The 25,166-nt window shown below is 49.0% G+C and overlaps 10 protein-coding genes across 10 annotated transcripts; 5 read left to right on the top strand and 5 right to left on the bottom strand.

Moving 5' to 3' along the window:
• Positions 1-347: 347 nt before the first annotated feature.
• On the bottom strand, positions 348-1,424 carry BKA55DRAFT_507332 (uncharacterized protein; the record flags this gene model as incomplete). The annotated part of the gene is made up of 1 exon (XM_046187334.1): positions 348-1,424. The coding sequence occupies one exon, from the start codon at positions 1,422-1,424 to the stop codon at positions 348-350; it is 1,077 nt and encodes a 358-aa protein (XP_046051949.1).
• A 604-nt stretch (positions 1,425-2,028) lies between these two features.
• Positions 2,029-3,872, top strand: BKA55DRAFT_687535 (uncharacterized protein; the record flags this gene model as incomplete). Its single annotated transcript, XM_046199079.1, has 4 exons — positions 2,029-2,088; positions 2,148-2,747; positions 2,795-2,929; positions 2,982-3,872. 4 exons carry the CDS (start codon positions 2,029-2,031, stop codon positions 3,870-3,872), a joined length of 1,686 nt encoding a protein of 561 aa, XP_046051948.1.
• A 125-nt stretch (positions 3,873-3,997) lies between these two features.
• Positions 3,998-5,239, bottom strand: BKA55DRAFT_687534 (uncharacterized protein; the record flags this gene model as incomplete). The annotated part of the gene is made up of 2 exons (XM_046199078.1): positions 3,998-4,796; positions 4,851-5,239. The coding sequence occupies 2 exons, from the start codon at positions 5,237-5,239 to the stop codon at positions 3,998-4,000; spliced, it is 1,188 nt and encodes a 395-aa protein (XP_046051947.1).
• A 749-nt stretch (positions 5,240-5,988) lies between these two features.
• Positions 5,989-7,732, top strand: BKA55DRAFT_687533 (cytochrome P450; the record flags this gene model as incomplete). The annotated part of the gene is made up of 3 exons (XM_046199077.1): positions 5,989-6,210; positions 6,282-7,075; positions 7,126-7,732. 3 exons carry the CDS (start codon positions 5,989-5,991, stop codon positions 7,730-7,732), a joined length of 1,623 nt encoding a protein of 540 aa, XP_046051946.1.
• BKA55DRAFT_562248 (heterokaryon incompatibility protein-domain-containing protein) lies at positions 7,723-10,072 on the bottom strand. Its single transcript, XM_046192254.1, has one exon. The coding sequence runs from the start codon at positions 10,063-10,065 to the stop codon at positions 7,951-7,953; it is 2,115 nt and encodes a 704-aa protein (XP_046051945.1). The 5' UTR covers positions 10,066-10,072; the 3' UTR covers positions 7,723-7,950.
• A 918-nt stretch (positions 10,073-10,990) lies between these two features.
• Positions 10,991-12,818, top strand: BKA55DRAFT_673580 (uncharacterized protein). Its single transcript, XM_046198035.1, has 3 exons — positions 10,991-11,196; positions 11,272-11,647; positions 11,699-12,818. The coding sequence occupies exons 2-3, from the start codon at positions 11,425-11,427 to the stop codon at positions 12,610-12,612; spliced, it is 1,137 nt and encodes a 378-aa protein (XP_046051944.1). The 5' UTR covers positions 10,991-11,196; positions 11,272-11,424; the 3' UTR covers positions 12,613-12,818.
• Positions 12,819-13,564: 746 nt separating this feature from the next.
• On the bottom strand, positions 13,565-14,661 carry BKA55DRAFT_592005 (ClpP/crotonase-like domain-containing protein; the record flags this gene model as incomplete). The annotated part of the gene is made up of 6 exons (XM_046195331.1): positions 13,565-13,698; positions 13,757-13,934; positions 13,994-14,110; positions 14,160-14,189; positions 14,239-14,369; positions 14,463-14,661. 6 exons carry the CDS (start codon positions 14,659-14,661, stop codon positions 13,565-13,567), a joined length of 789 nt encoding a protein of 262 aa, XP_046051943.1.
• A 941-nt stretch (positions 14,662-15,602) lies between these two features.
• On the top strand, positions 15,603-18,789 carry BKA55DRAFT_506843 (uncharacterized protein; the record flags this gene model as incomplete). Its single annotated transcript, XM_046187299.1, has 3 exons — positions 15,603-16,329; positions 16,384-16,870; positions 16,920-18,789. 3 exons carry the CDS (start codon positions 15,603-15,605, stop codon positions 18,787-18,789), a joined length of 3,084 nt encoding a protein of 1,027 aa, XP_046051942.1.
• Positions 18,790-19,485: 696 nt separating this feature from the next.
• BKA55DRAFT_661937 (sulfate transporter family-domain-containing protein) lies at positions 19,486-23,207 on the top strand. Its single transcript, XM_046197607.1, has 4 exons — positions 19,486-19,818; positions 19,870-20,416; positions 20,465-21,844; positions 22,172-23,207. Exons 1-4 carry the CDS (start codon positions 19,504-19,506, stop codon positions 23,116-23,118), a joined length of 3,189 nt encoding a protein of 1,062 aa, XP_046051941.1. The 5' UTR covers positions 19,486-19,503; the 3' UTR covers positions 23,119-23,207.
• On the bottom strand, positions 23,143-24,529 carry BKA55DRAFT_592002 (beta-lactamase-like protein; the record flags this gene model as incomplete). The annotated part of the gene is made up of 3 exons (XM_046195330.1): positions 23,143-23,165; positions 23,597-23,986; positions 24,049-24,529. The coding sequence occupies 3 exons, from the start codon at positions 24,527-24,529 to the stop codon at positions 23,143-23,145; spliced, it is 894 nt and encodes a 297-aa protein (XP_046051940.1).
• Between the last annotated feature and the right edge of the window lie 637 nt (positions 24,530-25,166).

The raw sequence follows: 25,166 nt of genomic DNA, 5'->3' as shown, positions 1-25,166 counted from the left end.
ATGGCAGAGCAGAGGCCGCGGGATCCGCTCTCTTTAAGTAATTCACCCGCCTCGGTCAACGAACTTACAGCGTATTCCCTGTCAAAAAGAGTGTTTCGGTCATCAGTTTACTGATCATTGTCTTCTTTTATGAGATGCAATTAAAATTGTTGTGTGATGCGACATCGCTTTCACTACTCAACATGGCGGCATGGCACCCGAATGAGGTGTTCAACATGGCGGTCGCGTTCAATTACAAGCGAGTCTATACGAGTACATAAAAGCTCCTAGGCTTGTCCCAGGATGACAAATAATTTCAGACTACCTATCGGCTTTCTAGATACAGTCGCCATCTATTTGTTTTGATCTTAATTGCCTGCTGTCTTGCCAACCGTATCGCGAACAACCTCCTGCAGCCAAGTTGGCCAACCTCTGATACCAGAAATAACATCAACAGCCTTAGGAATGATGAGTTGACCACCACGTCGACTCTTGATCTGAGCGACAACCTCCTTAGCAATATCATCAGCAGTCAAGAGACGAACACCACCACGCTCCAGACGGTCCACAAAACCCTCGACAAGAGGTGTTCGGACAAAGTTGGGATGAACCACTGTTGTCAAAACGTTGGGGGCCTTGTAGAAATGCTTGAGCTCACTGGCCAGCGACTCGTGGAAAGACAGTGCGCCAGCCTTTGTAGCAGAGTAATCGGCTCCTGTGGCAAGGGCGACAAAGGACGCGATACTGGCGACTGTGATGACATGACCCTTGTTCAACTGGATCATGCGAGGGAGGAATTGCTGGGTGGTGTACCACAGTGCCATGAGGTTGACGCCCATGATCTTGCGGAGGAACGACTCTGGCATCTTGAGAATGGGCATTGGGGAAGTGATGCCAGCGTTGTTGATGAGGATTGATGGGTGACCAAGTTCTTTGCGGACTGCGTCGGCAGCTTCAGCAACAGACTCGGTTGTCGTAACATCGCATCGATAAAAGTGAACGCGCGAGTTTCCTTGAAGTTGTTTTGGCAAATCTTGGACATCAAAGACAGCGACACGGATGCCCATCGCGGCAAGCTTCTCGACAATGCTTAGGCCAATACCGCTCGAGCCACCAGTAACAACAGCGATCTCGTTCTTCCAGTCCCAACCCGACGCAGCTCTCATTCGCCATGAATTGTGAGCCATGGTATTGAGGAACCGGTTGATGGTTCGGACGATACCCAAGCTGAGCCATACGTATAGAATCTTCTTGACGGTCGCGAGCTCCAGGGTATTTGAAGCATGCTCTGGGAGCTTGGCGGCGATTGAGGCGAGGACATTGTTCACGGCGTCGGGAGCAAAAGTTGCTGCGGCGAGCAATGAGCCGGATAGAAGTGGCGATAGGAGGAGGTTGCTCGCATTGGAGGCATACTCAATGACGGGAGAGTAGAGCATGGAAGACATGATGATTTGCACAGTGAAGAATGATGATTGAGTTTGGTCTGTGAGTCTGAGCCGAATATCTCAATTGCACATGCAAGCTACTACAACATACGTCTTATACAAACTAATTAAGGTCCAACACCTTTCTCTAGCTCCATCGTCAACTATCACAAGTTGGCAAAAAATGAAGCCGATCACGATGCTCTTGAAACCGAGGTTAGATTCTCTCAACCAACGACAACTCTTCAATCGCAAGCTTAACCAGAAAAAGCCACAACGACGATCTTTTCTCTTCTCTCCACTTCAACGGCACTTGACCTCGTCGCGTCCCCTGTCATCACAGCACCAACCCATGGACCTTAAACCCTGTTTCCAGCTCGTTAGTCCAGGTCTCTTGCGGGGTCTCCCTCTCTCAACCGAGACACTAATACGTCCGTGCCATGAGAAGAGACACTCGCTGCCCGCCCTGAGTTGCGTTGGCTATCTCTTGTCTCCATTCTTCCCGCGGGCTCCGTAATTCGTAATCTGCAATCCCGCAATTGCTTTCCCCGGACTCTCCATCCCGTACCGTTCAATCAGCTCACCCACGTTTGCGTTGTCTACCTACTGCCTATCTTAGCGAAAGATGGTATTCCCAGGTCGCTTTAGTTCAGGTTGTCTGCGGTGTCGCCAGCGGAAGGTCAAGGTGAGTAATGCAGTCGTTCTGATTGAGCGATATATGTTCTAATCGTTATCTTTTGGCAGTGCGACGAGGGGAAACCGACGTGTCGACGATGCTACAACTACGGAAAGCCGTGTCTTGGATATACCGACGAGTTTCATTTTAGACACTCTGCGCCAAAGGGGAGATCGCAAAGTACATCTGCCAATACGTCGCGAGCGCCAAAAGCGCCAGGTACAGCCAGTACCAGCACAGCGAGTCCCCCGCAAGTTGAGAAACCGCCCGAAAAGGAGATCCCCAAGCCCAAAACTCGGCCTCTGGAAGCGCCCATTCGACGTAGATCTGTAGCCATGGTTCGACATCCGACACAATCGTACGATAACATGTCGCTATGCTATTTCGTGCGTCGCTTCGTGTCGCCCGACGACGACGATGGGTTTCCCGGGCATTTCAGCTTCCTACCGAGTTTGTTCGATCACTACAAGGATGGACTTGTCGAAACAGCGACATTGAGTGTTGCCCAATTGGCTGCGTACAATCATTTGGGCAATGAGGAACTTCGGACACGGTCTTTGAGGAATTATGGGCGTGTTATCAAGGGCTTGCAGCAGACTATCCAGTCTGATGACCAGGCGATGGACGACAAAGTCATCGCTACCATTCTGCTGCTTTGCACGTACAAGGTAAGTCTCACGCGACATCAATTATTTCAATTCTGACTGGATGATAGGACTTTAGTGGTGAAGGATTAGGTGATCCGAATGAACATGCTTCGGGGCTTTTTTATCTGTTGGAGAAACGAGGACCAAGTCAGATTGGTACAAGAAGAGGAGCCGAACTCTTCTTACTCGCTTTGTTGCGACTGGTAAGTCACGCGACAACAAATTCACAAGACATGGCACTGACTTACATGATAGCAAATCTATTCATTCTTACATGGCGACGATACATACACCGACCCCGGCGCCATCGCCACCGTCATCGGCATCTTCGACCCTCTTCTTCGAGCACTGTCGATGATGGGACGGACTCTATCTCTCCGCCATCGTCTGTGCCGGCTTATGCAATCAGAGCTGTATCAACCACAAGGTGCCAGTCCCTCAACAGCATCACAGAGTAGTACAGGGACAGAAGACGAGAGAATCTTGATCCAGGAATGCTTTGACATGCTCGATGCCTTCGGTGCCTGGGACACCGAAGCAGCAGAGTATTGGCAAAGCACCTTCGAAGGTCGCGGCGTTCCAACGACCCTTGGTGAGATGAGCGCCGGTAAGATGCACTACGATGCCGAGACAGCTTGCATTATCATTCTCGTCCGATCAGCTCGTCTCATCCTACTCCAGACCATGCTTCTCTACCAAACTACATTGCTACCAGCGGAGGAGGATGATGGGTATAATTACAATTCATGGGCAGAAACCGTTCCCTTCCTTGAATCCGATGTCCACAAAACCGTCGATGACATGCTCGCCGCCGTGCCATACGCCCTGGGCGATATCGACCCGAGCGGCATGCCAGCGACCATGCTCCATGACGGTGCAGCGGCCATCATCATTGTTCACTCGATTAGACTTGTCACACACTGTGTTTACACTACGCCTGAACAGACTGAAAGAGCAGCTCGTATCCTTGCTAGATTGAACTCCGCTATAGGAATTAGGTCAGCTGTCGGATGGCTCCCTGGTGATACGTATGGAGCACAACCATTTCAAGCTCTTACGCCGTCTCCTATTATGATGTCACCGGGGCACATGGATTGCACTGAGAAATTTAGTTCGCCTGGTGCGTTGGGCTTGCTTTCATCTTGATACCAGCATTTGCACATGATTTAGGCTACTTTGATACGTACATGGATAGTTGTTTTTCGTTCTTAAATTGGAAGCCCTTGTCAAATTGTCCAAATGTCCTGGTCTCACCGTAACTCTTGTCCGACTTACTCAATCTTCAGTGACGAGCTGAAAAGCTCCATACGATCCAGCACCATGGCATCTCTTTCCCAGAGATGCCTCAACGCGGGGTAGATCGGTCCGCCCAGAATCGTCCACCAGATCGTGTTGAAGCAGATGACCACTCGGCTGGGGGCTCTTTGTGCCGAATAGAGTTGGTAACCGGTCCATATGGCCATTGCAAGGCAGGTGCAATATACATCCCATCGCAGGAACGAGACCACGATCTCTCTCGAGTCCATCGCTGAAACGGGCGGGTTGAGTAAAGCGAGAGTCGGTGGATTTGTCAATGACGTGAGGGCGAGGATATGATGTCCAGAAACGTTGGCTGTGAGGTCCATGGAAGAAGCGAGAATTGTCCCAAACACAGCCAAATGTATTCCAACTGTCAGTGTCGTGATGAAGCGATATGCGCGATTCATAGCCTTCCTACACGCTCTCGGATCAATATGTGCGGTGTTGTTGGCCTTGCCCCTGCGAGACCAGCAGACCAAGCGGGATACTCGCTGAATGGCAGTTTGATACAGAGGGAAAGGCTGCCAGAGAGCCACGGCGATGAACTTGGCTTCCCTCGAGACATCAAAGATCAGCGGCAAACAGAGACCAATGGTCGGTACAACGTAGGATACGATTGTGGATATCGGGAGCAGGCTCAGGTCGCACGGGTCGGCCAGTAGATATGCTTGTTGAGGAATCGTCGGTGAGAGGAGGAGTTGTAGGGTCAGATAGATCGGAGCGATGATTGTTATTGTGACGGATTGAAAGACGATACCGAAACTTCCAGTCCTGTAATCTATGTTAGTATGAGGCCAGTATCCGTGCTTCAGGTTCTTGTCTTACCAGCTCAGAATTGTTCCACGGTTGCCAAATCTCAGTCCTTCAAGAGCTATGAGATACCAAGCACCACAGAACTGTGCCGCCAAGTACACAAATGCCAGAAGAGCCTCAAGGTCCATGCCCTTGCTATCGGGATGCTTCTTGAGCCCTTGAGCGAAGAACTCCAAGAGAAGCATTACCGGCTCGTCAATTGACTGGTAGCCCGTGAGTTGCCGAGAGATTGAGTCTGACATGTCCAAAGGACATAGCGAGCTTCCGTCAGGCGACTTTGCGTTTGTGATGCAGTCCCGAACAGCGTCGAAGAGGCCGTGACGGTATGACGTACCCATACTAGCATAGCCTCCTAAGAGAGCACAGCTGAGAATGAGGCAAACGATAGACTTCGGAGCCATTGTAAAGTTTGCATGAAGGTGGTTTGTTTGTGAAGATCTGATGGCGATGCTGCAGAGTCTGATAAATCTGCGTAACTCAACAAAAATGAACAAAACTGAGGCGTTTCAAACCTCAAACATGTTGGTCTTTTCAAGCTTCATCTTTCCTCTCATCTCTGAACCGAAAAGAATTCACGTTCATGCTTCAGCTGTAAAATGTTGGGGGATCCTCATCTACTTTCGGCCTAGGTTGCGAAATCTCCTCAAGTTTCGACGATGGTGTTGAAAGAAACAAAACTCCTCACACATGTGAAGGAACCTGATCGACAGTAATATCATTTAGAAACCCTCCGCGGCGCCCTTTCCACGTGTTGCTAATTACGAACCCGTCTCTTTGGGCTTGATGCATATCAGAAGCCGTAAGCGAGCTCTTTACTTGATCCAGTTAGTTCTAAGTGGTTGCTCGCATGCTAAACCCAATGAGGTTGCTTTTGCGACATTGATCATCGACGGTGGATTCCTATTGTAGGGTGGCATCTGCGCTAGCGATCAGAGGCACATGAGCGTTGATGGCTTCAATGAAGATAATCATGCCATGGAATTCATTGGGCTCCGGAGAATTTCATATGAGATTCTTACCCAATCTTTAAGTCTTAGGTTTATATACCACGTTTATATCATCAGCTTACTATTCTTAAGGTCTACATATACTTTAATAAGTCTTGCAGAAGCGAGATTCTGAATTATCCGAGTTTTGCAGCTTATTCAACATGGCTGTCGTCTCTAAGCTACTGGGCTTTCCCAGCCTTACCTTAGCCGCTGTCATCGAGTCTTTCATCGCAATCAAAGTATTTCCAGATTATTACGATTCGAAGAGTCACTTGGCTGCTGTATTCACCATCTTACTCATCAATTATGCTTTCGGAATCGTTTTCTGGGGATTTCTATACCCAGTCTTCTTTAGCCCCCTCAAACACATTCCCGGTCCAAGAGTGAGTCCTTCAATCCTCAAGCTTCCGGCATATGTCTCTCGGATCTCAAACTCACATGATGGCGTCAACAGGACTATTTGAGCGCCGCTCATCGATCTATCGGTGTCAAAGACAGACCATCCGGTGACTTATTCATCGATATTGCGAAACGATATCCCGGTGAAGACTTACTCACTCTCAACTCATTCAGAACCCACATACTGGTGACAAATCCTCTGCTGTTAGCAGATCTGCTCGTTCACAACTGTTACGACTTCACCAAACCGAAGAGAATCAGCTCCTTCCTACGACACATTCTCGGCGATGGTCTCATCATCGTTGAGGGCGAACCTCACAAGTTCCTCCGCAAGAACTCAACACCGGCGTTTCACTTTCGACATATCAAGGAGCTATATCCCATGATGTGGCAGAAGAGCCAGTCGCTGGCCAGGGCATTGAATCAGGATATGGCTGCGTCGAGGTCATCTACCATTGAGCTCAACAGCTGGGCGAGCAAGGTTACGCTCGATATCATCGGTATTGCTGGTCTAGGCCGCAAGTTCGATGCCGTTGAGAAGAAGAAGGACCCCCTTGCGGACATCTATGAAGGTTTGCTCGAGCCGAGCCGAGAGAAGCTCATATTCTCTATGTTGTCTCTGGCCATTGGCCTGCCCATCATTCGTCTCATCCCTTGGAAGATGAACGATGTCTTCAACTATCTGACCGGAACCTTGAATGAACTTTGCTTCCCCATGATCCAGGAGAAGAAGGCAGCTATTCTCGAGAAGGGAGACGACCACTTCGATGTCTTGTCGCTTCTCATCAAGTCGAATAACTTTTCGGATGAGTCCTTGAAGGATCAGCTTCTGACCTTCCTTGCAGCAGGGTAAGTGATGGGTTGTCTACACCGACAAGGATATAGCTGATCACATTTAGGCACGAAACGACCTCTTCTGCTTTGACTTGGGCATGCTACCTACTCACCAAGCACCCTGAATACCAGGCCAAGCTTAGAGAGGAGGTCAGGAACGGACTGCCAGAGGAGCTGGCCACCAACCCGACAGTGGATCTCGCCGGTATCCTCGAGCAGCTTCCTTATCTCAACGGCATCATGCATGAGACACTTCGACTCTACCCAACAGTACCCTTGACGATGCGTCAAGCTATCCGCGACACCCGCATCGGCGACCAGTTCATCCCGGAGGGCACAGATATCATGGTATCAATCTGGTACATCAACCGATCAGAAGCTATTTGGGGCCCTGATGCAACCGAGTTCAAGCCGGAGCGATGGATCACTGATGATGGAAAGCCAAATCAGAATGGTGGAGCGAGCAGCAATTACAACTTCCTCACCTTCCTGCATGGACCAAGAAGTTGCATTGGACAAGGGTTTGCGAAGGCTGAGATGCGATGTTTGTTGGCGACTATGATTCGGTCGTTTGAATGGAAGCTGGCGATGGATGACAAGCTTGTGATGCCAAGGGGAGTGATTACTATCAAGCCAGAAAATGGCATGTACTTAGATATGAAGGCTCTATAAGATTCGACTAGCGAAGACGTTGACGAGACTAATGATGTCATGTACTATAAATCTATCTTTTCTACTTCACGTCCGTACCACAGAACATAACACTGAGGGTCATCAGGCTGTATTGGATTTACTGCTGTCCTTTCGAAGTCATGTATGCCTCGCCACCTGACATCTTTCAACACACCGTTGAGAGCCTGTTACCGGCAGGTACGGTTGTTGACAACCTCTCATATTGAATTGTCTGTGAAGCTACGATTGAGCGACATCTCCGAGCTTGACAGGCTTTTGTCTCCAAGTGTAGCAGGCCAATGTTCTACATCTTCCGCCCACGACAACTTCTTCTCAACGCTCACATTCAAATAACAACTCGTATCTTGTGGAACACCTCGTCTCACTCGGAACACGAGAGATAGGTCTGTTGTGAGAGATATCGTGGTGGAGACACTTTTCATGTCAATGTCGGTGATTTCAGCATCTGGCGTCTCATCCCAGGCTTGGGCCTCACTTCCAATCAAGCACCCAACTTGGATGCCATGAGGCCTTTCTGTCATTCTTGTGCGTATCGTGAAAGGTGGTAGATCACTATCTGATGCACTGGGGCGAAATATGATACGCATTTCCGGCAGGGTATCGATGAGTCCATTGATAGTCTCGACAACCTGAGCATGAGGTGGCAACACAGGCACTAGCGGTATAGAGTTATTGGCACTGTCAGCGTGTATTCTATAATAGCTGTTATTGATAGGTAGTGACCGGAACTGGAGAGGTGCATGACGGTAACTGGCTTTGGCAGAAGCGTGTGTGTTGTCTGATGGGAGGTCCAATGGTACATATGCTCTCACGAGAATGGTTTCTGGTGGATCAGCAGGTGGTCCCTTCTCTCTACTCTCAGAGTCGAACTGTCTGAGGGTGTATTCCGACTCATCTGGAGCTTTTTCTTCTTCCGTCTTCAATGTCAAGCGTAAGGGCATCAATCGGACCTTAAACCAGCGACATCTGTTCCCATTCTCGACTCTCTGATAAGCGCCAGATGCCAGACGCTTAATAGGAATACCAATATAGCCATCTTTGTTCCAACAGCGTAGAACAGCAACCAAGCACATTATCTTAATTCCCTTCGCGTCTTGTCTTGCTGGCGTGATGACGAGACCATGGTCTACTGCCCTCACGTTATTGGAGAACCGCAGTGTTCCAACAACATCTACCCGATCAATACTTCCAAGTTGCTTGGGGTCTGCTGGTAGTGAGCAGAGACGAACTACCACCGCCGAAAGACTGACGTCCTGCTTGACCATGTCGTAGGGTGCATGATTTCTAGAGAGATCTTTAGGTGCCCTTATGTCATGAGAATCCCTGAAACAAGCAGGCGATGGAGCTAGCAATCCCAGGAACCGGAAACCTCTCGTTGAAGCTCCTTCACTAGGAGAATATCCACGATCTTCTAAGGGTTCTGTGCACCACGCGAATATAGAATCATCGTTTGTTGTCTTCATGATCTCCACTTGGAGCCGATAGAAAGCTTTAGGGCCCTCTCCGTAGATCAGAGGCATATTCACATCGAATAGACCCATGAGAGAATATGCTTGATCTTCTAGTCTTGTAGTTTGTCGCATTGATGCCCATGACATGATCCCAGCAACGCTGACGTGTGACCAGGTATGTTTCACCAACGTAGCTGCATCAATCTTTGTGACATCTGAGATAGTTGCACTCAGACTAGCCTTGGTACCAATCTCGCGCCAGTCGTCAGCGAGAAAGATCACTTCGTGCGGCGCGAGGAGTTCCTGAAGAGTCCATCCACGCGTGAACCATCGACTTCGGCGGAACTTCGAGTCCAGTAATCTTGGATTCTCGGCAGAGCTGACATCATTAAGATGGACATAACAAGCTGCAGACTTCCGGTACCACTGAAACATCGAGTTAATCGCTTCGGATAGTTCAGCACTTGACGTCTTGTCTATACAGCAGGTGTCTATCCAGCCGTACTCAAAGCCCTCGGCTTTCGCCTTTGCGCAAAAGTCGACGATTTTTCGGTAGCCCTTTGACTCTTCTGGAAGGGGGCTCAGTCCGCTCATCTGCTGCAGTGACACTTCCTGGGACGTCCATACGTGCGAAAGAATCGCATATGTAGGTATAGATCCGCCATGTTCGCCTGTGAAAGACTCCAACTCGAGAGTCTCGACATTGATAAGGCGCATGGTTGACAAATATCTCAGCGCACTCCGCCGGCTTCGAAAGTCGTGTGAGCTTCTAAAGGGAAACTTTGGGACATTTCTTATGTGTAACTTCAACAGAGGGCAGACCAGGCTGTGATTGGCAGCTCTGAACACCAGGTTGAGCATGTTAAGAGGGAATAGAGAGCCTTGTTTCTGCTTGCTGACGCTGACTCAGGCTGTGAACTAACGATATAGACAGTATACCCCGCTATCGAGGCTGTGTTCTGACCAATTGTAGACTGGAGATCTGGTCCAACTTTTGAGCAATGAAAGACACGGGTTTTTGGCAAGTTATTTTCGATTGTTGCGTACTAAGATATATAAGATGAATGTCCTCTTCTATTGCAAAGTCGAGAAAGAGTGATGAGTTCTTATGGTGATTTATTTATCGGAACACGGGTCCAGGCTTCAACGTTGCCTACCCTGCACATGCCTATACTTTGTTGCGAGCTGTTCTGTTTTCGACGCTGCGATTCTGTAGATCTGTTCAACTGAGTATTCACCATTGGAAGCAAATCAGGTAAGTGGTTTTCGTCAATTATTTGTATTACGAATCGAGAAACGGAAATCGCAGCAATGTTTGTTCCTCAATTGCTAAGGATGGGAAATCTGGTCAAGCTTCAAGGCAACTTCACGAAATGAGCCTTTGAATGCACGGCACATAGCTCGTTCCGTAGTTTACTAGCAAAAGTTTTTTTTCTTTTATAGTCACCAGTAGTAGAATGAGAAAGGTTTACCTCTAGCTGCTGTTTTTCACTGTTTATTGGTAGGCGTAGGATTCTCAATGCTTAGGCCAATGGTTTCTGAAGATTTAGGTTTAGATGACACTAAACTCCCTGCTTCGGCAAAACAGACATCTAATCAACATTTCCATAAGAGGTATAACGCATTCGTTGGACAGCACTGACAGCCCGCTTACACTTTTATGAGTTCGCATTCCATGCATCTGAATGGACAGGAGCATCACTAGCAGCTCCACGGTCCCCTTGTATTTAATTGATTGAACGCCGTTGTCTTCTTTAGGAAGATGCTCGCTGAATTACTCTCAGTACTTCATCATTTCTTTAATTTCTAATGCAGCATACGAATCTTTCGACTGTTAGCACTTACTGTTGACTCAACAAATAGTCTCGATTAGGCATGGCCTTCTGCTAAGCTTTCGTAGTTGAGCTTATGTGAACTGGATCATTGTTTCAATCATGACGCTGGATTCCAGTTAATATCGTGGTTTCTATGTTCTATTGGTTCTTGTTCTAGGTCAGCCTCATCCGTCTGGTCCGTTCGGTACATAGGCATTGCTTTCGGCTTAAATCAACTAATTTACGGATGAAGGCACGGTAGATATTTCGGATCTGGGATGCCGAGTCGAAACATATATAGATACGCGGTTGACAGTCTCAATGAAGACGTCTCAAGCACCAAGCAACTCACAGCTGCCCTCACTCTTCACTCTTCACTCACTTTTGGCACTCCATACAAATCACAATGAAGTTCATCAACGCCCTTCTTCTTACAGCCTCGCTCACGCAGGCCCATCCTAAGCCTCACAAGTCTGATCGGGCATTATACTTCCTCGACAGCGACCCCCAGGGAGCTTCTGTTGTCTCATTCAACATTGCCAAGGATGGCTCCCTGGGTCGGCCACAGAGAACTTCCACTAGTGGAAAGGGTCTTATTGGTAACAACATGAATGGCCCTGTGCAGATGGGTAAGTTCTATGATATTTCGATATGGAGACAGACTTTGACGATTCAACTAGATCCCCTCTTCTCTCAAGGCTCTATCGTTGTGAGCGGAAACCGCCTGTTTACAGTAAACGCTGGCTCCAACACTCTGGCCGCTTTCCATATCCCCAAGGAAAATCCAGCGCACCCTGTTCTCCTTGGAGAGCCCGTCGGTACTGTAGGCACGGTACCTAACACCGTAGCCTACTCGCCCAAGAACAAGCTCGCCTGCGTTGCCAATACCGGTACCAAGCCAGGAGTTCAGTGCTTCACTGTCTCTAGCTGCGATGGTCTCAAACCCCAGGGCAACCTCAAGCCTCTGCCCGTCTTCAATCAGACTTCTCCTCCAACAGGACCTCCCAACACTGTTTCCAACATTCTCTTCAACCCTTCTGAGACGGCTCTTTTTGTCACAATCAAGGGCAACGGCATGGAGAGCGGCTTCGTTTATGCTTACAAGGTCGAGAACGGTCGTGTGAGTGAGGAAGCCGTCAAGTCACAACCTAAGAACCTGCCAGTTGCTTTCGGAATGGGCTTTATTTCGAAGCACTCTGCCGTTATTTCCACGCCTGCTTATGGTGCAGCATTCGTGTCCATCGCTGAGGATCTCACTGTGTCCATCAAGACCAATATTACCGTTCCAAAGCAGATAGCAACTTGCTGGACCGCTACTTCAGCCGATTCTGGCTCTGTCTATCTCCTCGATGTCGCCGTTCCCGACGTTGCTACTCTCAACGCCGAGACTATGACCATCGGACGGACTCTCCCTGGATATGCTGCTGGCAAGGGCAACTTCGATGCCATCATTAGTGGCTCCAAGCTCTATGCTCTGCAGGCTGCTCCAGCGATTGCTGTATTTGACCTCAAGCATAGTTCTTATGGCCCAAAAGTGATCGACTTGAGCGGACTTGGAAATCGTGCTTCTTGGACTGGAATGGCTTTCTACTGATACAGCCTTGTTTCATAAGACCCCGATGAGAATAGAACCCCCTCAGCAAAGGTATTTGAGTTACTTCGAATATGACCTGTTATAGTTGTTTTTCACCTGCATTTACTTCGCTTCTTTCTTCTTATCAGACAAGAGTAAGGGAGCTAGCTCAAATCGGGTTGGATCCTTGAATTTCGTATTGATAAGCATTTCGCAACAAAATACAGATATAGATTACTTGATGTTCCCTCGGCAAAATCATCTGTTTTCTCAACATAATTTCCGCCTTGGGGATTTGACGGGAATAAAATCTTCTTGTCTTTAGATCAGCTCCCTGCCTCTCAGGAATTTTTGCTCCGCAGCGTTGAACGGGTCACAGACTCGTATTGACCAACAAAACGACTGGGGATACATGTGGGATCTTGAGTTTAGCAGGAATTGTATCGCCAGGGCTATTGTTACTTCCTCATCCTCCGTTGATCCATGCACTCACGGCAAACTCCGAGAAGAAGCTGCATCTCCATCATGTTCCAGCCCGCCGAGGCTAATGCTCTTATCTAATTAGCAAAACATCGCCCTAACATGTTTTACGATACCTTGTTTCATGACTCCAAGTTTCAGCCTTCGGCTGATGGCTACGGTATTGCGTGAGCCAAGGATGTATTTCCTCGGCGCTGAGTGACAGCTCAGTCGCCTAATCGTCACGGAACTGACATCTTCGGGGATCTAAGTTAGCGGCATTTGATGGTGGGTTTTGCTAAGGCAGGGGAAAGGAGGCTATCCACAAGTGGGCCTTAGCTGTGAGACCCTGGCGTTAGGCCCCTGAGTAATTTAACGGCTTTTGGGGACAAAAATAGCATTTGCACCAGTCAATGACATGGGTAATTTAGATCTAAGGTACGGAGTAATTTGCCATTGCAGACAAGACTTGAAGCATCTCACACTGACGTCTATTTAATCTACACTGAATTAACTAAGAATGCTGAAAGCTGGGCGATCGTTTCTGCAGGAATGACTGAATGCCCTCCTTGAAATCATCCAGACCAAACGTCGAATAGTACAGCGACTTTTCTTGCGTCATCCCAGAATCAAGGGTCGAGTTTTCCACTGTGACAGGGTTAATCACCATCGGACAAGGCCGGGGAATCTCATTGGTCAGACTTACCAGTCAAAACAGCTTTCTTGGCCGTTTTGATAACCGGAGCTGACAGACGCGCAATCTTCTCAGCCAGCGACGTCGCTGCTTGGAAAATGTCTGACTTGGGGAAGACCTTTGTTACAACGCCAAGTCGCTCGAATTCAGCTCCACTGGCTGGCTCGCCTGTTAGGACGAACTCCATCGCCTAGAACCGGTAGTTAGTGATTGTCACTATGGTTTGGGGCTGGTTTGATCGAAAGGTACCTTGTGCTTTCCTAGGGCACGAGCCAGGCGCTGTGTACCGCCTGCGCCGGGGATGGTTCCGATCTTGACCTCTGGAAGGCCGAACATGGCATCTTCAGCAGCGTAGATGATGTCGCACTGCGATCCAATTAGTTTGTGTAACTAAAGCAGTGGCATTTGGACTTACAGCAAGAGCAATCTCAAAACCACCACCCAACTATATCTCATTAGTTCAAACTCTGAGTGACGATCAGTAGATCACCTACAGCAAACCCAACAACAGCAGCAATGAGAGGCTTGGAAAACCTCGCTAGCGCATCCGTCAAATCCTTGAGAAACTCAATTTTATGGGCTTTCGAAGTCGACAGCTCCACCAACTCGTTTAAATCCATGCCAGCTGCTCCCGAAAGTTAATTAGCAGCCGCATTATTAGAACGACCGTATCCCACCAAGAAGTCTTTATTCTTCCGATGGAGAAACTTGAACTTACCGCAGAAGTGTCCTTCAGGTCCACCAGTCAAAACTACAACGCGCACGGTATCCACTGAGTCTAGATGGTCCAGAGTGGTGACTATTTCGTGTATCGTATTCTGTGAAAAGGCATTGCGTTTGGCTGGTCTGTTGAATTGGATAATTGCCACGCCAGTGTCGCTGTTGGTGGAAAGCTTGATATCCTGGAGGTTCTCCATTGTGACGTGTCTCTGAAACGGTCGTTGTCGAGGAAATTTAGTCAAATCTTGGTTATGATGAAAAAGAAGCAATTCGCATCCGGAAGATGGGCGAGATCAATTGTTCAAGTCTTTCATCATATATGAGGGCCTCGTCAGGCGCATTGACAACCTGTCCCTTGATCCATCGTACTCATGAAAAATCTCAAGTTTCGACCTTGTGGAGTTTTTGGTCTCGTCACAGATTCCGGAACGGTCGTTTCGGCATTTGGGGCAGGTCAATTGAAGATCTACACGTCGCCTCAACGGTTTTGTTACTCTTTTCGTTATCCCACTCTGATTACAATTCTCTTTGTAAGTATCCCAACTAGCCAGCTTCCTGAAAGAACAGAAAAGAAGCACTGACAAAAGCCGTAACAAAACGTGAGTTTCAGGGCCCCTTGCAGGTTCCTTCCCCACTCCGAACGGTAAGCCTATTCTGTTGTAGTATTGCACTGTCAAGCTCGCCATTTACTACGTAAAACAGAACGATCTCCGTTTCGTTTTGGGAATCTCGTACTAAACCCTGATCGTTACGCCTCTGACATACAGGGACCTGCCTTCATCTGCCTTGGTCACTGCGGCGGATCAGCTTCCGTAAAGAGTAGAAATCCCAACGGAGCGTTATGCATCTGAGCCAAAAGATCTCACTAATGCAACCTTATTCGGCCGAATCCACATGCTAAAGACACTCAGAGTTTTATGCTGCCAAGAATCGAGCTGCCGGATACATTGACTGTCGTAGACGTTTCTTGTTCCGAAACCAGAAGCGGAAATTTAGTCGTTATTCTGTGCTGTTAAGATTCTCCGTCATTTCCAATTGCAATTTTCTTTGCAGGTTACAAATACTTAAGGTTATCGCCATGACGCAGCCTTGACGGCATGCTTTATGGTTAGACGTTCTATGCCCAAAGCGTCACATCATGTCTTCTTCCTATTCTTTCAGCTCTCTTGAGAGCCTCTCCCTGGCGGATAGAGTGTTATTCAACAGATTCAGTAAGGGACCCGAGTGTCCTATTCCCTACAATGTTGCTCATCACGCTTTTGAGGCGGTTGCGCTGGCGCACCCTGATCTCGTTGCGGTTCGACATTATGATGGGAGTACTATCACATATCGAGAGCTCAACCGAAGGGCAAATATGTTGGCGAACGAGCTGATACATACTTTCGGTTTGAGGGTCGGCGATCGTGTTGTGTTGGTGTACTCGCGCTGCATTGAGATGATTGTCTTCATCCTCGCTGTCCTCAAAGCCGGTGGTCAATACGTGCCATTGGATGGTGGTATTGTTACCGACGACACACTGGGATTTGACATTGCCGACTCCGATGCCCCCGTTGTCCTCTGTCTTCCCAAGTTCTTTGACAAGGTTGTTCGCAGCATTCCAGATGATCGACGGAACATAGTCAATGTGCTCGACCTGGACAGCCACTCAGATCTCTGGCGAAGAGGCAACCCTTCACATCCCATGGTGGAGGTCGGTCCAGATGATGGTGCATATGTCATCTACACCTCGGGTACAACAGGCCGACCTAAGGGTGTGGACGTGAGACATCGAGGTGTCACCAATACCCTTTTGGCAGAGCCATCCAAGCTGGGCATCAGACCTGGCAGGAACGTGGCACAGCAGCTGAATGTTGCTTTCGATATGTGTAAGTGAGATCTGACACTGGTAATTGACCAGCACTAATTGGGATTGTCAACAGGCGCCTGGGAGATTTTGGGTACAATGATGAATGGCGGTACCCTTCACATCAGAGGCAGCGGTCTCGAGCCCTGGACCGAGTGCCTTCAACGATGCGACACAGTCATCGCTACGCCATCGGTCGTTCAAAAATACATGCCTCGAATCGAAGACTTCCCCAATGTCGATACAATCGCTGTCGGTGGCGAGCCTTGCCCTTTGGCCTTGGCTGAGAAATGGGCTCCCCATGTCAACTTCTGGAACGTCTGCGGACCAACTGAGATCAGCGTCCTCAACACAGCGCATCTTCACCGACCAGGCATTCCACTGTCAATTGGCAAGCCAAACCCCAACACGAACGTTTACATCTTGGATGACAACGAGAACCCTGTTCCAATTGGCCAACCTGGTGTTATGTGGGCGGGAGGTCGTGGTGTCTCTCGAGGATACATCAACCTCCCTGAACTAACAGCAACTCGGTACAAGCTGGACAAGTTCACCAACGATGGGTAAGTTACCTACACTCACACTATCACTGACTAATACTAACATGAGCAGCAACATGATGTTCAACACCGGCGATCTTGCCCAATGGCTCGAAGACGGCAGCCTCCTCCCCCTCGGCCGAAAAGACGACCAAGTCAAAATCCAAGGTTTCCGCGTCGAGCTCGACGGCGTATCCCGCTCCATCGAATCAACCCCGGGCGTCATAAAAGGCTGCGCCCTAAAGATCGACAACGCTCTGTGGGGCTTCTACTCCTCCCACGTCCCGATCGCTGAAACGGAGCTGAAACAAGCCGTTAGCAAGACCCAGCCCTTCTACGCGGTCCCCACAATCTGGAAACATCTTCCCGTTCTGGAACTCACGCCGAATGGAAAGATTGACAAGAGAGCTTTGTACAAGATCGCTGAGGGCAAGAGTGATATGCAAGCGGTTGTGAAGGCTAGACCGGAGACGGTTTGGCCATCGCATGAGCGGTTGTTGTCGATTGGCAGTTCGAGTGATGGAACGCTCTTTGAGGGTGAGAAGAATGGTATTATGAGAGATCTGGAGAAGGATCCTAAGGCTGTTATTGAGGATTATGAAGAGGTTGAGAGTGAAGAGTATGCACTTCCCGATAAGAATGGCTTTCACGGATGGCGCTGGCTTCGCCATACTGCATTCTCAGCTTATCGCAAGCTGTTTGGACTTATCTTCCTCTCCAACCTCACTGTTCTCATCTTCCTTCTTTGGGAAAGTCGCAACAACAACTTCTTCCCTTCCCCTTCCAAAGTCGCGACGGCTGTTGCATCGAATCTCCTCTGCGCCGTTCTCGTGCGTCAAGACTACGTCGTCAACGCGATATTCTTCATATGTTCCCGAGTCCCCACATCATTCCCTCTGTCTATCCGAAGGCACTTTGCCCGTGTGTATCACAATGGTGGTGTTCACTCTGGATGCGCTGTCTCTGCTACTGCTTGGTGGTTCATGTACACGATCTCCACAAGCCGGGACTTTCTTTTGGAGACATATCAACCGCCCATCAAGTGTGTCGTTCTTGCCTTGACTTACGTCATTCTCCTTCTGCTCTGCTTCATCCTTAGTATGGCGTACCCCAGTGTCCGAATGAAGATGCACGACCAGTTTGAGTGGGCGCACCGTTTCGTTGGCTGGTTCTCTGTCGCTCTTGTTTGGACGCATGTCATTACATCAACAGCAGCAACAGCCACTGAGCCCTTGGGTGACGCATTGGCCAAGAACCCTACGATCTACCTCCTGTCGCTCATCACTCTCAGCATCGCCCTGCCTTGGGCCAGACTCCGTCGCGTCAACGTCAGACCCGAGCCTCTCTCCAACCATGCTGTACGTCTTCACTTCGACTTCTGCACGCCTGGACCTTGCACTTCACGAGGTGTTCGCATCACTGATCGTCCCATGATTGAGTGGCACGCTTTCGCAGCCATTCCTGAACCCAGCGGGAAGGGATTCTCGATTATTGTGTCTAAGGCAGGTGACTGGACCAAGCGGATCATTGAGAAGCCTCCGACATCGATCTGGACTCGAGGTACTCCCGCATCTGGTGTTCTTGCTATCGCTCCGCTGTTCAAGAAGGTCGTTCTAGTCGCCACAGGATCAGGCATCGGACCCTGTATGCCCGTCATCATGGAGAGGCGTGTTCCATGCCACGTAGTCTGGTCTACCAAGAACCCTCTCTCAACTTATGGACAAGAAATCCTCGACACTATTCTTGCCATGGACTCTGAAGCCATTATCTGGGATACAGACAAGAAGGGTCGACCAGATATGGTCAAGTTAGCATATCAAGCGTACAAGGAGAGCGGCGCTGAATGTGTGTGCATCATTTCCAACAGATCGACAACAGCCAAGGTGGTTTATCAGCTGGAGAGTCGTGGTATTCCGGCGTATGGTCCCATTTTGGATTCTTAAAATTTGGTGGGCAGGAAATTAGGAGCGTTCTTTGTGCAAGAGCCAGGTCCCAGGTTTTGCTTTCCAGCAAGTTATTTTTTTGTCTATATAGGTGCAAATAATGAAAGTAATTGAAGGGTCAGATCATGAAATGTCTTATTAAAGTGTGTTGTTTCCGTGCTGCAGAATGCTTCATGGAGGCCCCGATAAAGGTTTTCGCGGAAGACTCCGCGTAGTATCAGACAGCCAGAAGGCGAGGACCACAAATAGCTGTTGCGCACTAAGAAAATAGCCGTAAAGCAGTAAGACTTTGGTGCTTGCTCCTACTTGACGTAGACTTCGTCAAAAATCGGCCTATTGTACCTCATTCTTCTGTAGGAACACCATTCATTGTCGTGTCTTGGAACGAACAGCCATTCCGCACCGACTTCCCCAAAGAAGGACTGTACCGCATGTACCGGCCGATAAGACCTCTCCAAAACTTTCAAATAAAATCAGCAGGTTTCTTGCCGCGATCTCGATTCTCCCTGCATTTTCTTGACCGTCCGAGGATATCGGCCCCGTCACCGCCGGCCCCAGTTGATCGGCGACCTATGTCTCACAGCGGCCCCGCCGACTTTACCGTCTCCCTCCACGGCTGTCGGCCTCACCCTTGATATCTATAAATCCTTCCCAACGGCCCACAAAATAAACACGATTTTCTTCAAGATAACCTTCCATTTTCCCGGGGTAATCATGAAGAAGACAATCGATTATTACGAAGTTGAACCAACAGTGAAGGAAGCGCTGGGGGAGTGCGTTCCAAGCCGACATGATTCGCTTCGGTTTGCCAAGTCTTTGTTTCCCTGTCTGAATTGGTTGCCGAGATATAATTGGCGATGGCTGTTAGGTGATAGTATTGCTGGGTTGACGGTTGGGTTGGTTGTTATTCCTCAAGCCATGGCGTATGCTCTTCTTGCTACGCTACCGCCAGACTTTGGGCTGTATACTTCTTTTGCTGGTGCGGCAACGTACTGGCTGTTTGGAACATCGAAAGACATTGTTATTGGAGTACGTCAGCCACTCAGCATCTTTATTTCTTGGCTAACATTGAGCTCCTAGACCACCGCCGTCGGTTCTCTTCTCGTCGGAGAAGTCATCTCCCATGTCCACGAATCACGACCAGATACCTACACAAGCGCAGAGATCGCCAAAACTTTATCATTCATGACGGGCGTCATCCTCTTCGCAATGGGCCTATTCCGTCTTGGATGGCTCGTCGAAGTCATTCCCTACATCCCAGTATCAGCCTTCATCACAGCAGCCAGCATCTCCATCATATGCACTCAGCTTCCTGTGTTGTTAGGAATTCATGGTGTCAATACACGTGAAGAACCTTACAAAGTGTTCATATCGACTATGAAAAACTTGGGCGGCACCAAGTTGGACGCTGCTATCGGTATTACCTGCCTTGTACTGCTTGAGTTGGCGAAGTTTGTCTTTGCCAAGTTGGAAGCTCGTCAGCCTGCACGAAAGAAGATGTGGTCAATCATGTCTTCCCTACGCCTCACATTCGCCATGCTGCTGTATACGCTGGTGAGCTTTCTGGTCAACCGCAATTTGAAGGAAGATGAAAGCAAATTCCGAATCGTCGGGCATATTAACCAAGGCATGTCATTTGCCCAACGTACGTACTTCGTCCGCTAACTCATCACAGGCTTCGTCCACGCTGGCCCTCCTGATCTAAAGCCTGATCTCATTGGTGTTGTTCTCCCCCAAAGCCCCATCATCATTATAATTCTTATCGTCGAGCATATCGCCATCGCCAAAAGCTTTGGTAAGAAGCACGGGTACGAGGTTGCCCCATCGCAAGAGATCATGGCTCAAGGTACAGCAAACATCATCGGGCCATTCCTGGGCGGTTACTCATGCACGGGGTCTTTTGGTGCCTCAGCTGTTCTGTCAAAGGCTGGTGTCAAGACGCCCATGGCTGGTCTCTTCAGCGCCTTCATGCTACTGCTTGCGCTTTACGCTCTTACGGGGGTCTTTTACTTCATTCCCAGAGCGGCGTTGGCCGGTCTGATCATTCATGCTGTTTCGAATCTCGTTGCTTCTCCGTCCACAGTGATGAAGTATTGGCGACTGTCGCCTTTCGAGTTCTTCATCTGGGTGGCTGGAGTTGTGATCGCTTTGTTCACTGGACTTGAAACGGGTATCTATGTTACCACTGGTCTCTCATTTCTTCTCCTACTTGTTCGCATTGCGCGCACCAGTGGCGAATTTCTTGGCCGGGTCACTGTCCAGCAGATTGACCCAAGCGATGATGCGCAATGGTTATCCGCAAATGCGAGCGAGAAAGCACCATCGCGTGACATCTACTTGAGTCTTTCTCGTAAAGACGCGTCAAATAAAGACATTCCAGTCGAAAGCCCTCATCCAGGCATCTTGATCTACCATTTTCCAGAAGGTCTCAATTATCTCAACCAAGCGATGCATTTCAAGACCTTGACAGATTACGCGTACACTCACACGAAACGGGCGACCGAGGAGCCGGAGGGCAACAAGTCGGAGGCTCTTTGGTGCGACAAACCCGTTGTGTACAAAGGAGACACAGAACTTCCCGTGTTACGAGCAATCGTGATCGACTGCTCAACAATTCATAATATTGACATCACCAGTGTTCAAGGCCTGGTCGATGTGAGAAATGCACTAGATCGATGGGCGAGCCCATATTCGATCGAGTGGCATTTTGGTGGACTTCGAAATAGATGGGCGAGACGAGCTTTGACAGCTGTTGGATTTGGTCAAAGCGCGACAGAAGATGGTCATTCAATTGGAAGCTGGACTTCAATTCTGCCATTAGCCAGAACATTCGACGAAGAGCATGAAGATAGAAGACGACAGAGCAGTACAGACGATGAAAGCATAATCGGCACACAAACAAGCACAGAAATCGAATCGTCATCACCCGTTACACTAGTCGAAAAACAAGGCCTAAGACCAGTCTTTCCGACCGACAGGCCCTTCTTCCACGCCGATCTTGACGAAGCGGTGACGGCAGCGTTGGTCAATGCAAGGAGAAGCGAGTGCCGTTCTGGTACCGAGACGGAAACAGAAAATGACTGATTGTTTCCGACTACCGGGGCCGAAGCCCCACCCCGTCCGTCCTCCCCGAGCCGATCCGGAGAATCAGGTGGATATCGGCGTCTTAAAACTCTAATTGTTGTCGGGGACTAGATTAATTATCAGATGATTTAGTAGCATGTTTAAACTCCACTAGAGCGGTAATGAAGCGTGATTTTAGACAGCGATGGCGAATTAATAGAGAAAAGATTTTCAGTCATTGCCGTGTGCCTCAAACTCAACCATTATCAAGATATTTCATAGACTTTTTTGTGAATTATGGCAACTAGCTTGTTAACAGGTGCCATCTTTGGTACAGGCCTCACCCTCTCAGGCGTAGCAAACCCGCAGGTCATAAAGAATCAATTCCGCCTCTCCGATTTTCACATGCTCGCCACATTCCTCACCGCATCCGCAACCAGCGCCGCAATCTTCACCCTCTATAACCTCAAAACCACCAAGATCCCCGCCCGATCATCAAGTTCACACGGATGGCTGGGCCAGTATGACGGCAACGTGGTTGGTGGTGCCATGCTAGGTCTGGGGATAAGCTTAACGGGTGCCTGTCCCGGGACGGTCCTCGTGCAGGCCACGGCCGGTACTGGCGCCAGTCGGTTGCTTGCGTGTACGTCGCTTCTTGCGGGCGTTGTCTGGGTGCGGTGTAAGCCTTTCCTTGTCAAGCCGCCGACGAGCCGTGCCGAGAATGCATCGGTGATGGATATTACCGGGTTGTCTGCAGGCAAGGTTCTCGTCGGGTATGAGATTACGATGCTTGCGGTACTTACCGCAATAATGTATGTTGCCCCGAGAAGTGTGACGCTGCTGCATCCGGTTGTCGGCGGTCTTCTCATCGGTTTTGGACAGTTATCGTCCGTTATCTTGACCGAGAAGCCTGTTGGGGTCAGCGGTGCCTATGAGGAGTTTGGAAAGTTCTTCTGGGATATTATCGGTGGGAAGGGTATCAAATCAATCCCCCAGAACATTCTCTTTGCATGCGGATTAATGATGGGATCTTGGGCAACACTGACTAACTTTCCGGCCATCCGGGAGGCCATGGCACAGAGTGAACAGGCGTCCCTGCCAATGGTTCTGGCTGGCGGAGCGCTCCTGACGTTCGGCGCTCGAATTGCTGGTGGATGCACAAGTGGTCACGGTATTAGTGGTATGGCGACTATGGGATTGAGTTCCTTTACCACTATCGCTTCGATGTTTGGTGCTGGATTGGTGGCTGGGCTGTTCTTTGCTTAAATCTTTGTGTTAGACTTGATCTTATTATACTTTAACTTGTTTCGCTGCTAGAATAGAGGTTAGAAACTTCTTGGACCTAATAGAATAACATTTTCCTTATCTGATTCATCCCATGCACTCGAGACGGTGATAGAACTATCAGACCCCGAAGTTCTGATGAGCAATCGCCGACAAGTTACGCTCTATATAAACCCCTTTTACAACAGAATCATACTGGTCAACTAACAGGGGTCGGGACACTCGCTGGATTTTGTTTTCTTCGATTTACCATAAAGCGTTATCCTGTACCGAAAAGCCTGGGATAGAAAGGAAGATGCAAGTTGCTGAAACTCGTTTGCAATTTGTTTTGGCTGGCTAAACTATAAATCTGGCTATCACTCCTTGAACATTAAAATGAAATGACCGTTTCCAAGCTATTATACAATATGCATCTCTTGCATAGGGCATTGAGTTACAAGGCCATTCTACCACGACGAACCCGTCACTGGTAGATGAATCATCTTCAGCCCTGCCGGGTTCGGCGCAGGGAGTCGCCCACCTCTAATGTTGACCTGCAAAGAAGGATGGATCAATCGAGGTGCAGCAAGTGACTCATCACGCTTTCGTCGCATCTCAATGAACTCATGCTCACGCATTCCATCCTTGAGATGCTTGTTGTTCTCTCTGTGTTCCTTTACTGTCGCGAAAGGAACCGGGGCTTCTCGGCCAGCTGGTGGGTAATCATGTCCTACCCAGATCTTTGTATCTTCTGGTAGTGCAAGAAGCTTGCGGCCAGAGTTGAAGATGGCTTCAGCGCTGCCACCGGGGAAGTCGGCGCGGGCGGAGCCGATGTCAACGTGAAATATGGAATCGCCAACAAAGACGTTTTCTGAGGAGCAAGTTAGTAATTAAGTTGAAAGATTGTCAGGTGAAAGTCTAAAGTAGACTTACTGCCAATATGATATCCCATGTGATCTGGCGTATGACCAGGGAGATGGACAGCACGAGCGGTCAGAGTGCCAATGGTGAACTCGTCTTTGTCTTCCCACAGCTTATCGAAAACAGTATCATATTCTTTTGGGTCGATACAATATCGTTCTCCGAACAAGTTCTGAACCTGGCGGATAAGCTTTCCAATGCCGATGAGTGGCTTTGAACCTTGACTACTGGCAAGAGCTGACTGAAGATATGACGCCGCAGTCAAATGATCAGCGTGAGCGTGGGTCTCTAAGATCATCTCGATTTTAAGCTCATTGTCTCTGACTGTTTTGAGAATGGCATCAGCAGATGCCGTCGAAACTGCAGCCTTGACGGGGTCATAGTCCAGGACTGGGTCGATGATGACAGCACTCTTGCTGTTCGGATCTGAGACAATGTACTGCCAGGTACCAGTGACTGGCTCGAACAGAGAGTGGACGGTTGGTTCTGCCATTATAGTCGTAGTGGTCGCAAATCTGGCGTGGCCGATGATGCGATTTTGGGTTGGATGTCGTGATTCTAAAAGACAAGGTTGTCTCGATGCTAGACTCTTTTGGCAGCTGGCTCGGCTTCTTCTTTGAACTGAGATGTCTGCGGTAGTGTAATAAGTCCGGCCTCTCGAGTATTGAGACCCAGCTAGCGAGGTGAAAGCTTTTGTTGGAACGTTTTCAAAGACAACTGCGCTTTTGCGAATAGTGGATGTAAGCGATGCCATTGTCGTAACTGATATACAGGGAATAGTTATACAAGGGCTATGGTAGTATTGCGAAAGCCTTGCTGAGAAATGCTAATAATTTAGTGCCCGACGCGAATCGTCTGGAAACTTTGACCTGATATAACTGTCCCGTCCCGGGGACTTATTTGGCTTCCGCTTTTGAACCCCGAAAGGTGGATCCCGACCCGACCGACTCGGCGATTGAACTGGGACGTGTTTTGAGCATGTTGTCGCGGCAAAAAGATAGCGATAGCCTTCAGCGACATATTGGAATATTCCTGATATCGTACGATCAAATTAGATGGAAATCATGAGAACTGCCTGTCATGACGGTTCTGTTTATTGATGCTGTCACTTCATCGGGCGGTCGGCGGTA

Source organism: Fusarium redolens, assembly GCF_020744475.1.
Source record: "Fusarium redolens strain MPI-CAGE-AT-0023 chromosome Unknown BKA55scaffold_5, whole genome shotgun sequence".
Classification (NCBI taxonomy): domain Eukaryota; kingdom Fungi; phylum Ascomycota; class Sordariomycetes; order Hypocreales; family Nectriaceae; genus Fusarium; species Fusarium redolens.
The sequence above is the reverse complement of the archived record's forward strand: the minus strand, read 5'-3'. Positions and strand labels throughout refer to the sequence as shown.